The 12,944-nt window shown below is 34.1% G+C and overlaps 1 protein-coding gene across 28 annotated transcripts in view; it reads right to left on the reverse strand.

Annotated features, from left to right (window-relative positions):
• POT1 (protection of telomeres 1) overlaps window positions 1-12,944 on the reverse strand; it is a 92,762-nt gene that overhangs the window by 28,107 nt on the left and 51,711 nt on the right. For all 28 annotated transcript variants that reach the window (XM_070265019.1, XM_023639601.2, XM_023639599.2 and 25 more), the window contains 2 exons: window positions 7,071-7,201; window positions 4,313-4,603 (listed from right to left, as the gene is read on the reverse strand). In XM_070265019.1, coding sequence (XP_070121120.1) covers window positions 4,313-4,603; window positions 7,071-7,201 — 422 coding nt within the window. The remainder of the gene's footprint in view (window positions 1-4,312; window positions 4,604-7,070; window positions 7,202-12,944) is intronic.

A 12,944-nucleotide genomic window follows, 5' to 3' on the forward strand; every position in this document is an offset into this window, starting at 1 on the left:
GTTAAACTTTAAATATGTTTTCCGATTATAAAAGGACTACATACACGAACTACAGGTAATACAGAAAACGTAAAGAAAAAAATTCACATTACCAGGAGCCTAGAAAAGATATTAACATATTGTTAAACTTACTTTATCTTGTTTTCTTCTGTGTATTTATAATACATGCCTTTTTTTCTTTTTAACAAACTCGCATTATATTCTGCTTTTCATTTCTTAGTTTGTTGTTGAGCACTTTATCAGGCAATTTAAGTATTCTTCTAAAATATGCTTTTCAATGGCTTCACATTATTTTATGGTACAGATACACACAAATTTATTAAACTAATCCCTTTATTGGCCATTTGGGCTGTTTCAAATTTTTTGCAATTTTAAAGATTTTATTTTATTTTATTTTTTATTTTTTCCTTTTTCTCCCCAAAGCCCCCCAGTACATAGTTGTATCTTCTTCGTTGTGGGTCCTTCTAGTTGTGGCATGTGGGATGCTGCCCCAGCGTGACTTGATGAGCAGTGCCATGTCCGCGCCCAGGATTCGAACCAACGAAACACTGGGCCGCCTGCAACAGAGTGCGCGAACTTAACCACTCGGCCACGGGGCCAGCCCCAAATTTTTTGCAATTTTAAATAATTTAGTAATTACCATCTTGTGTATAAACCTTTATGAGTATCTCTGCTAATTTTCTTAAGTTTAAAATTAAGCTAAGAATTTACCCATTTTTTTACCCATTTTTCCATTTACCTATTTTTTCATTTTGTTTTGATTTGGAAAAGGGCTTTAAAAGTACAGATATGAATATTTTGTTTATGTTAGAAATGATGAATACAAATGAATAAAAATTATGGGTGCTGGAAAAAGAAAAGTATGTTGGATTGCTATGTAAGCTACGCAGAGATAAGGCTGAGAACAAGGGCCCAGGACAAGTATGCACTACCCCATCCTTAAGATCTGAGCTGGCCTGTGCGGTGCTAGGGTTTTAAGAGATGAGCTGAGTTACGCTATGCTATAAAATGGTATGACAAAAGACATGTAGCTTGAGGGGGAATTCCTCTGCACATCAAAAGAAGTTTGGCTAGACAAGAGTAACCAGGATATTTGAATAGGAAAACTACATTTCTATAGAGAAGGTAGCTGCCAGTGTCAGACTACAGAGGAAGTACTAAATAATTTGGTGACAGTACTAAGGGGATAAGAAAATGGGGACAAGAGAAGGAGTCAGGGATAGAAACTTTGGTCTATATATCATTTAGAAATATCCCTTAAATTTCTGGAAAATCTTAAAATTACCTACCCAAATATTAAATACCTTATTAAAATACTACTTCCTACTTTCTATAGTTCTGTTTTGTTATTTTCTTCAATTTCTTGAGTTGAAAGCTTATTCTCATGTGCTATCCCTTTTCTTTTTCTTTCTTTGTTCATGAAGACATTCTTTATAACCTATAACCATACTTAATTTCTCTTTGAAACAACAGTGTGTGGGGGAATATCGTCTCTTTTAACATCCAACTATTTGGTTTTGATTTGTAACAGATGTCTGAATTTATACATTTATTGATTCTAGTCAAAAGAATGTATTCTTTAACATCTCATTTTTGGGGAATAAATATTTGCAGTAATTTTGCTATGGTAAAATTATTATCTTAAGATTCAATCAAACTTTTCTTGTTGAATTACAAATATCTCCATGGTGAATTCTATTACATTTGAGTTTGAAAAGAAATACACAATTACCAAGTAAATAATTTTCAAATTTTAACTCAACCTTTTATTTCATAATGTTATAATATCAGTGATAGGAATCACTGACTTTTAAAAATGATTTAAATTCATTTCTAACTCCTGAGTCAGTATTTTATACAATAAAAACAAACCAAAAAGGTCTTGACAAAAACTTTTATGTATTAAAATAGTTTTTTGTATATAAATATGCATAGTAAATTATGGATTCTTTAAAAAAATTATGATAATAGTGATTTATTTCTTTGGCATTAACTCAATTATTTATATGAGATTCAGTCTTGTTCTTAGATTAGCTATGTAGCATTTCTCTGCTGTTTCCATATAAAGAATTAAGTGGTGAAAATCAGAGTAGTCCCTTTAATATGATGATTTTCTGGCTTATGTTATGTTTTTTTGATCTCCAAACCACATTACAGATTAGATATATAAACTATCTACCAGCTCTGGCTACCAATAACTTCTAGCTGTTTATAAACAAACAAACAAAACACTAAAAAGATAAAGCTGTGGATATCCAAAAAATACAAGTACTTAAAGGAAGTCCAATTTAAGAGCTCACTGTTCAGAAAGATAAAGCTGTATAAACAGAGTAATAGAGAAGAATGTGGGTTAATGTTAGTAGGCCTACTGCTATATTAAATCATGATTTTCATGCAAACCATTGGTGTAACATGTCTGCTAGAATAATTAAAATGAATGAATCGCAGTTACTAATAAAAGGAACAATATTAGTATCATATCCAGGTTGAGACAGAAAATAATTATGCTATATTCCATGCCGACTAGACCTCATTTGGGGTAATGTCTGACTCCTTCTGCTTTTAAAACATAAGTTAAAAAATTATTTCTGGTTTGTGACAGGAAAATCAATTTCAGAAAAAAAAATCACTCAAAATTTGACTTACCATAGTAAAATATTGCTATATATTCTTCTCAATATATTTTTGCTATGTATATAATACATTTTTAGTATATAAATGAAGCTGCATTAATCACTGAACAGAATATCATGAACGTCTATCTCAATCAGTATACGTCCACAATGTCATTTTATAGTCACACAGTGTGTATTCCATGATACATAAATACGTCACACAATTAATTCTCTACTGTTAGTATCTGAGTTTTTTCTAATTTTTGTTACTGTAAGAAATATAACAATAAATATTCTTTTAAACGCATTTTTCCACATTTTAAATTACTGTAAAACATTTACAAAAATAGAATTGAGTCAGAGTATACAAAGACTTGAGATTTATTTTAAATCGTCCTCAAGAAAGCTTTACTAACGTAATTTCCTACATTCACTTCTGAATGTGGTATTTCAAAATAACATCTACATGAAAGCTGTTTTCACTTATCTGAAAAGGCTATCTATAAAAATGGGATGAGGCATATGTTTTGTTGCTTTAGAGAGAAAACGTAGATTCAGCCGTGTCAGCTAAAGCAGATTTGATCTTAGAATTTACACATTTTCTAACATCACAGCAGTCAAAAGAGGGCGTACACTTCTTTCTGTGCACAGTAGATTCCTTGTCCTTGGAAGTATTCAGTGATTAGTAAGTGCTCATTGGTTAAGAATGTCACTTTGGGCAGAAAGTATGACTGGCTGACCTATGGATCCTTCTAACTTTGGATGATTTCATGTTGTTTTAGCTTCAGCTTTGTCATACTTGATTTATTTAACATTTTTTATAGTATGAATTTACTTTCTCAGAGTATTTCATGTGTATATAAACATGTGCTATTTTCGACTTCAAAACTTTCATATTTTATTCAACGACTTCTGTCTTCAGCATACCTTAATATAGGCAAGGTAAATGACAATAATGCTAAACCCCAATGCTCGTCCAAGTGCCACTGTACTCCATCTCCTGTCCTGCTGTTCCAAAGAGTGAGAAGCTCAAGAAATAACCACAAGAGTAGGGCTGACGCAGTGTTTGTTTAAATGCATCCTGCTGAGGATGGGCAGGTGAGGAAAACATCAGACAATTGTCTTCTCCAGAAGCTATTTCTGAGTAAACTGGGGAAGGCCTAAACACAGATTAGATGGGTCTCATGTTACTTTTTTATCCTGTTGACTTAAAATAAAATGTAATAAGAACAACAACATACACTTCAAAACTGTCCATGATCTACCCACAAAGCAGGCAGTGAAATGACCTGGGAAGAGAACCCAATTATCAAGGGGCTGAGAAAATATATGAGTGAGAAGGAAAGCTTCACTGACAGAAAAGCAGAAATATCCATATGCAAAAATGCAACTGAAAGATAACAGTACAAAATAAGTCCATAGTTTATTAGTACTAAAATAAGAAATACATAAAGAGAGCATAAACTATACTATATTTAAAATATAGATCTGATAATACCATTTTTCTCTGGAAGTACAGGATAAAAATGAGAAGTTTGAGAGTAGAGTTGCATGAACAACCAGGCTCATCAAAAATGGTAAGTTAGATTTTAAGATCTTAATATGATATACAGTGTGCATATTTATTCCATCAGAATGCTGAAATATAAGCTCTTTATGTTGCTAACTTACAATTTCAAGTATTTAAAAATATCTACCTTTAGAAGAAATGATGCTCCATCCACTTCTGCTTTGCCCAAGAGCTGACAAGTCAGGTCAAAATACTGCATTGGCTGAACATCACACAATTTTACTAATGTTGAAGAAGGTGAAATATTAGTAGATGCCCAAACACGTAAGGCTTCTACTATTTTGTGGTCCTCAGCAGTGAAGTTAAAAGACTTGCTTGAAGTACGAGGTATGATAGGAGCTCCCAAAGTTCCCTCGAATGTCAAAGACGCAAAGCCAGAGCTGGTGATACCCTGAGTCTCATTTTTATATACTTGGATCTAAGAAAGTGGGGCAAAGTAGAGAACAAAACAGAGACAAACAAAACAGCTTAATGATACAGAAGCCAGGAACTGAAGAAACTCAAGAGATTACAAAATCTCACCAGCATAGTTAACAGAGGACATAATTCTCATAATTCTATAATTCAGTATCTAGCACATGAAATTATAAAATCAGCTGGGCTATATCAAGATCTACAAGCATCATGTAAACTGTAAAACACTATGCAAAATTTATTTCTATATTTTAAAAGCTAGGTGGGAGCCAGCCCTGATGGCTTAGGGGTTAAAGCTTGGTGCGCTCTGCTTCAGCGGCCTGGGTTTGGTTCCTGGGCATGGAACACCACCACTCACCTGTCAGGAGCCAGAGGGTAAATAGACAATCCAGAGAGAGGGGAAATATAGTCATAATATGGAAAAGATATTTTCCATATACCTGACAAAAGGTCTGTAGCCTAAATACATAAAGAACTTCTACCAATCATTAACAAAGGGAGATACAATTCTACAAAAAATGAGCAAAAGACTTGAATGGACACCTTTATATTTCAGAAGATACTCAAATTTTAAAAGGTTCTCAATTGCATAAATTTTCAGGGAAATTCAAGTTAAAACCACAATGAGATATTAATATACATGCAACAGAATGGTTAAAATAAAAAAAAATTGAAAATATCAAGTGTTGATGAAAATGTGGAGCAAGTGGAATTCTCTTATATTACTAATGAGACTGGAAATTGGTAAAAACCACTTTGGAAAACTAAAGATGAATATAACAATATCTTAGAACCTAGGAACTGCACTCCTTAGTATATAATCAACTGAACTACATGCATCTCTATCTAACTACATAAATATATATAAGCATTATATAATTATACATAAATTACACATAAATGTACATAATTACGTATAATTATAATATACAGTATCCACTAAATATAAGATATTCATTAAAATGTATATAATTATACTTATAATTATAACATATACTCACTAAAAGCTATGTACTAGACTGTTTATAGCAGCATAATACTCTCAGACTGAAAACTACCAAAATGTCCAACAGAATAAATATATAAATTCTGATGTATTCACACAATGGAATACCACTGAGCAATGAAAATGAACAAAGTAAAACTATATGCAGTAATATAGTTCAATCACACAAGCATAAGCCAGACATGAAAAACAAACAAAAACCAAAAGCTACAGTCTATTCCCTTTACATAAAGAACAAATACAGATGAAACTAATCTAGGTTGTCCAAGTTACGACACTCTCCACTCCGGGGAGTGGGAGAAGTGTTAATAACTCCCCTGGCTGAGGGTATGAAGGAAGTTTCTAGAGGGCTGGTTACACGGGTATGCTCATACTGTGAACAGAAACATGTATTTCTACTGCAGTTAAACAGTAATAAGAACAAGCACTAAAAAGGTTAGGAGGCGAGGGGGAACTGTTAGAATATAAATAGTACAGGTAACAGCAGTGTGTGAGAAATAAGCTATTTTCTGAAGTTTGGATAAGCCTGTAATACAGTGCTACAACAATAATATTTCTATTCATCTTCATGCATTATCTTCTATTCTTCTATCTTCAGGCAATATCTTCTACTATTCTTCTAATCTCAGGGAAAAGGCATTAATAGATCAAGAGAGGAAATTCTCACTATACCTAAGAATAGAACACACCTGGAATATTCCACTCATTTATGGGCATCACACTGACCATGTGGGACACATAAACTGAAGCACTAGAAGAAAAAGACAACTAAGATAATGAAGGGTTTGCATGGAAACTCATGTGACAAGAGGAAAAGATGAAGGAACTGAAATGCTTAAAACATAGGGAACTGAAAATATTAAAGCACTGAAAACCTTATTTTTAAAAATTCACATACTATTCAATAGCTGTACTTTCATACTAAAGGTTTTCATACACGTTTTTAACTGCTAGTGTAATTTTAAAAGTACCTAAATAACTGTACATATTTTAACACATTTCTCATAAGTGAAGATCAACTTACTTTGATTTTCTGCTTAATATATTTCAATGCTTTCACTGTACTTGAATTAATACAACAAACAGAAAAGAATAATATGATCTCCCAGTCTTTGTATACTTTCTTTGTTGTTGACCTAAAGCTTTTTTTTAACAAGTGTTTTTTAATCAAACTCTATATAGAAAACTTTTAAAGCTTCAATCTATAATTAGCAGTGAGAAGACAGAAAGCAACTAGTCTGAATCACGGTATCCAACACATTTCTGAGGAAGGAGGGCAGGCAGTTTCTTCAAAAGAAGTTTCCTAATATAAATTATTTGAAGTCTCACTACTTACATTTCTTCTTATCTCCTGAAATGCTTGATGTCATGTTCTAACAAAACAACCAATTAGTGCCACCTAGTTTTAGTGAACAATACAGAGTTCTCGCAAACAAACATAAGTTCTAGACAGTATGAACTATACCTTCAGCCTGTGAAAGCGAACAATATCTCCATTTTTATAAATCATTGGAAGGTCATCACAATTTCCACTAAAGAAGAGGCAGGTTAACTTTACGTTTGTCTGGTCCACAATTGTTACAACCGAGCAGTAATCTGGAAAACACAAAAATATTTTCCCTGACTTTTAGTATTTCAAAGCATATAACAAATAAGAATATGCTGAGTTCAGAACACCAAACAAATTTTATTCCCCTCTCTAATTAAGTTTCCTAAGAATAGGAATCAAAACAGAGAGACGCTTTCTTGGTTCTCAAAATACACTGCCAAATTATTTTGCAAAACTGTTTCAAAAAATGAATTTTAGAAATCTTAGTAAAACAAAACAAAAAAATCCTACTTAACATAAATTGTGTGGAGGGGTAATACCTTTTTCATTACTTCAAAGTTTAGAAATCATGAGGCAGATAAACATATTCAAAAAATACATAATTTATAAAATAAACAAATTTAGAGTGAAAACAAAAGACTAGAAGATATTTGCAGCAAGGAAGAGTCATATACTGCATAAAGATTCCATGAAAATTGGTTATAAAATCTAGGACTTCACAAAAAAATGTGTAATTCAAATGAACACACAATTCATAGAAAACTATATAATAATAAATTCAAAGGGGAAAATGATGATTTGCTAGTTACCTATACTAGGTTACACATTAGAACAAGAGGTCTTTTATACAATTTAAACCGGCAAAAAAAATTGATAGCTTACCACAAAAATGATAACTTCAAACACTGACGGTTGTAAAAATGGTAATAGATGCTGCCTTTTAATATGCATGTTTCAGAAAATTGCATACTGAGGAAATGTGTTGACTTCCTCTCCTTCCCAGTACTCTAGTGATGAGAGTATAAAGATAGAAAAGAATAGGGGCCAACCCTGTGGCCAGGTGGTTAAGTTTGCACTCTCCACTTCAGCAGTCCAGGGTTTTGCTGGTTCAGATCCTGGGCAGGGACATAGCACTGCTCATCAAGCCATGCTGGGGTGGTGTCCCAGACAGCACAACCAGAAGGACCTACAACTAGAATATACAACCATGTACTGGGAACCTTTGGGGAGAAAAAGAAGAAGAAGAAGAAAAAGGAAGATTGGCAACAGACGTTAGCTCAGGGTCAATCTTTAAAAGAAAAGAATAAACCCAGAACAGTGAAGGAAGAGGAGTAAAGGAGAGGGGGAGAAAATATCAACATACTTCAGGAAATGGGAAAGCAGATAGTTAGGTGATAAAATGAATAGAGGAGGCTACAATCCAGAAGGTACTCTAATGTGGCTACCACAAAGACAGGAGCCATTGGGATTAAGGATGGGGGGGAAAAATATAGCCAAAATCAGGGCTAATGAAAAGCTCAGACATAGAACAACTGTTTCAATGACCACCCATCCTAACCCCACTCCCCATTAAAATGACTTTAGGTAAGCAGGCTTGGTATCTTAGTATTTAACCCCACCACTTCCTGGAACACAGGCTGTTTTCCAAGGAAGTTTCACTGATAAAATTGGAAGTGGTAACACTTCTAATGTAGGTGTCAGCACCCAGAATAACTCCCTCCACATTATCACATTAGGGGGCCTACAGCCTCAGGAGGCTCTCTTCCCACCCACCCTGGACTGATGCTTTCAGTCCACATGCCCTGTGCAAGTACTACTTGTCTTTATCAGATTTCCCATTCAAGGAGGAGATCAAGTGAAAAAACAAACTACTTTTATACAAAGCAAAAGAACAAATGTCTACAACCTAAAATAAACCATGCCTACATTTGTAAATGTAAAGACAGCAAACACTTAGTAAATACAGAACGAAAATGGAAAGAAGGAAGGAAGGAAGGACATTGGGAGGGGGAGGGGAGAGATAGGTGGACTGGAAGAGAGAATAGTGGAGGGGAAGGGGGAAAGAACAGGAGGGGAAAGTGGGGAGAGAAGAAGGGAGAGGTAAGGAGGGAGGGAGGAAAAGAGAAACCTGTTACCGTGAAGGGGGGAAGGAATTCAGAAAACATAAAAAAACTTTAAAAACAAAACCTTAATAAGCCTTTCTAAAAAGAGTAAAGAGATTACATCCTCATCTCTTGACGTACTAGGCAGGATCCATTGGACCCAATTTTAGTTTTTCAGTTTCCTTTTTCAGTAGTTCTAACTACCTGTAAGAAGTGTTATTTCATGACATTTTTTCTTTCTTAAGAGTCTTCCAAAGATTAAAGATAAGTTTTACTTATTTTTTAATAGAATAAAACACATTCTTGCTTGCAATTATCACACGGCTCTATTGTACCCTTTTATAAATCTAAGATACATTATGGGATCTTACTCATCTTTTTTCCTTTATCTTGAAATAGTCTGCCATTTCATTATCCTAGTAATTATTTCATCATTATTCCTATCTATAGTTTAAAAAGACTAAATTTTAAAAATGGGAAATGAGGGAATTGTCTAGAAGAATGATGCAAGAATGAAATGAATCATCCCCATTGCACTGCAATGCTCAAAGTATTACAACACCTTTCAAGAAGATAAAAAAGAAGTTTGGAAACACTATCTTTGTAGTTTCTTCTTTACTTAAACACAGTTAAGAATTTAGAACTCAAAAATTTTTCCAATAGTCAAAGAGAATAATATTGACAGGGAAGTCCTTTAATTGTTGGTAGATGAATCAGAAGCTGAATGCAAAAACAGATAGCAGCACGTTAGTGATAATGATGTATGTACTCTGAATAAAAGACAAACACTCTGAAGGTTTTAAGTTTCGTAAAATTTCATGACAGACAAAACACAATGGCAAAGATCACTAGTCTAACAAAATCCAATTCAAGCACACATTATCAATCTTGGTTTTTGTACATTTTGGATTCTTGACAGATTCTGCAAAATCACATATCAGATTCATGTGTAACAGAATACACAAACTCACATGTCACATTTGTACCAGAGAACTATTTACTACTTATATTTATAATGTTATTTTAAGTCGCAGGAATTCTACATTAGTCCTCTGACTTTAAATGCTTTATAACAAGCCACTTTCGTAAATTAGGGATATAACATAACAACAAAACTGCAAATTTAACAGGCATAAATAATAGTAAATAGTTGAATGTAAAGGTTAGCCAAGATGAACTGACAGAGCCCAGTCCTTGTAGCACATATGCAAAATTAAAGAATGTGATAACTGAAAAAAGGGTAGTGGGATTTTGGTTTAAAATAATCAGATTTAATCTAAACTTCAAAACATTGAAAATTGTCTTATTGTTTGTTTTTTCCTAAGAAAATGTCAGCCTTCCATAAGACGACTTGATGTACTGCAAAGGATTCCAGGTGACACTGAGAAACACTGGGTAGGCCCAGTGTCTAGAGGGTCTTCATAGGGCCACCACTAGCTTTGGCATGCCTTTGTGCAAATTACAAAGACTCTCCTTTCTCAAATGGAAATACTATACAACCTGAACAGCTTTACAAAGGAACTTTACTGAGCCCAAGAGAGTAGCAGCCTCAGCTGCTCACACAGACACACACATCTACATTCTGGCCTTTTCACACAAACTCTCTGAAACAGGGACACATGTGTCACCTGCAATGCATACTCCTTCTCCAGACCCTTCCTTCTCCCCATTCCCCTAGACACATCTTTGTCAGGTTCAGCGTTAGGGTGGGAATGGACTGCCGAGAGAGGGAGGGAGGGAGGGAGACAGAGAGAGAGAGAGACAGAGAGAAGCAACCTCAGGGTCTGCCCAAAGAGCAGCACAACAGATGTGTGTTCCAGAGTCAGTTTGGGCCTATTCAGAATTCCGAGTGGGTAAATGGAATGGCTCTACGCACTGGGACACGTTTATGTAGAAGAGGGCGCTTCCCAGCTGCATCAGGAATTGGCCTGAAATCTACACATGCATTTTTTCCTATAAGTGACTCTATGTGAATGAAAATGGCATCTCCTTGATGGAGTACACTTGTGTACTGCTTATCTGGATCATCATATGTGAAGTCCCTGTTCCTTACCTCCTTTCTCTTGGCTTACACTTTCTCTTTTGGAAGTACCACCTGCGACTTTTAGCAAGTATAAACCAAAGGAATCCACTATGTGTTCAAATCCTTTCATAAAGTATGATTTTATTAATAAGAAAGAAAAAAGAAGAGAAAATCTTTCTGTAGAGCAAAAGCTTCCTTGAAAGCAAAAAAAAAATCTATACTGCATATATACATAGAGTGATAAATGAGAATTTGTACAAATATAAGATTTAATTCAGTAAGACTCTTTAACAGCAGTGAGTGTAGAGTGGATGTTATACAACAGCAGAATCACCATAGATGCTAACCGTAGGGGAATGACCATACTTGCATAGTTTGAATAAACCCCTCTAGAATTTAAATCTCCCTGGGGATTCCCTCCACCACTCTAGAGCGCTGAATACTTCTGTTCTGCTTAGTGAACCCTACTTAGTCTTTCCTTCACTATTTTCCAATACAACAGTTTTTTAAAAATTTAGTACACAAATTAATCTAAAATTTACTGAGTGTCTACTTAGTGCTAGGTGTAACTGCTATTCAGCGAGAATAAATAAATAAGGCATGGCACCTTTTCCTAGAAAATTTATACTCTCCTTATATTGACTTATATCCTTAAAAACTAATGCTATAATCTTAGCTTGTGTGTTATTTTATATGCCAACGTTTGCTAATGTACAGAATTTATACTTCCTGTATACATAATAATTCATCACAATAAAGGGAGAATTAATGATTCACAAGACATTTTCTAGAATAACTGGAAACTGACATTTAAGCTTGGCACTGGATAAACAAACAGCCTTAGGATGGTACTGGATCCTTGGTGAGCATTACATTAAGCATTCTTGTTTTAGAAAAATGGTAAAAAACAAAAGTTTTTGTGGATTTCATACACAACCTTGTGGTTCAAAACACAAGAGACCTTAAGTTAAATTTCTAACTGTGACAGGTTTAACCAGAGTTTGAAATTATGTCTAACGTTAAGTGATATTGAATTTTGGTAAAAAATATTTACAGTCCTAAATATAGTTTGTATTTATCAAATAAAAATTAATAACATGCAAAATAAATACTATTCCAATTTAATTTTTAGAAATGGAATAAAGCACTTTACTTCTCAGAAAGGAAACAAAATAAAAATACAGTACTTATGTTAAGCAAGGTATGTTATCCTCAGGCCTCTAACTGGAGGAAAATTATATATTATTTAGTGGTTAGCAATTACTGAGGGTTTACTATACACCAGGTAGTGTGCCAAGAAATTTGTATACACTATCTCCTTGAATTCTTACAGAGTTGTATGTAGTGGAAATTACTGCCTCCAGCTTACAAACAAAAGAATTTAGTTCCTTAAAAAGGCTAGGCAGGTACCTAAGTGCAAACATCTTGTAAGTTAGAAGTGGGATACAAACTCTGCATGTCTGATTCCTATGTTTCTATGTTTAACCAGAACACTGTACTGTCTTCATGTTGCATGTTTTTTTAAACATAAAGAATAATCCCCAAGAAAGTAAAATATGATGCTTAAAACTATGATGTAGGCTTTTTTGAGAGTTTTTCTAACCAGGTAAAGTTACACTGTATCCAGATTTTATTATTTACTATTTTACTATTTTATCCATTTGTCTTAACCATACTAAAGTAAAGTTCATTACCAAAGAGTTAAAATATCATTATAATGAAACCTCACCTATAAAGTTATTTCACAGAAACAGACCCCAAGGACATCATCATAGAAAGATTCTATAAAAATTCATTCTTGGGTCAGCCTGGTGGTGTAGTGGTTACGTTCACATGCTCCACTTCGGTGGCCTGGGGTCCACAGGTTCGGATCCCAGGTGTGGA

This window comes from Equus caballus, chromosome 4, assembly GCF_041296265.1.
Source record: "Equus caballus isolate H_3958 breed thoroughbred chromosome 4, TB-T2T, whole genome shotgun sequence".
In the NCBI taxonomy this organism is placed as follows: Eukaryota; Metazoa; Chordata; class Mammalia; order Perissodactyla; family Equidae; genus Equus; species Equus caballus.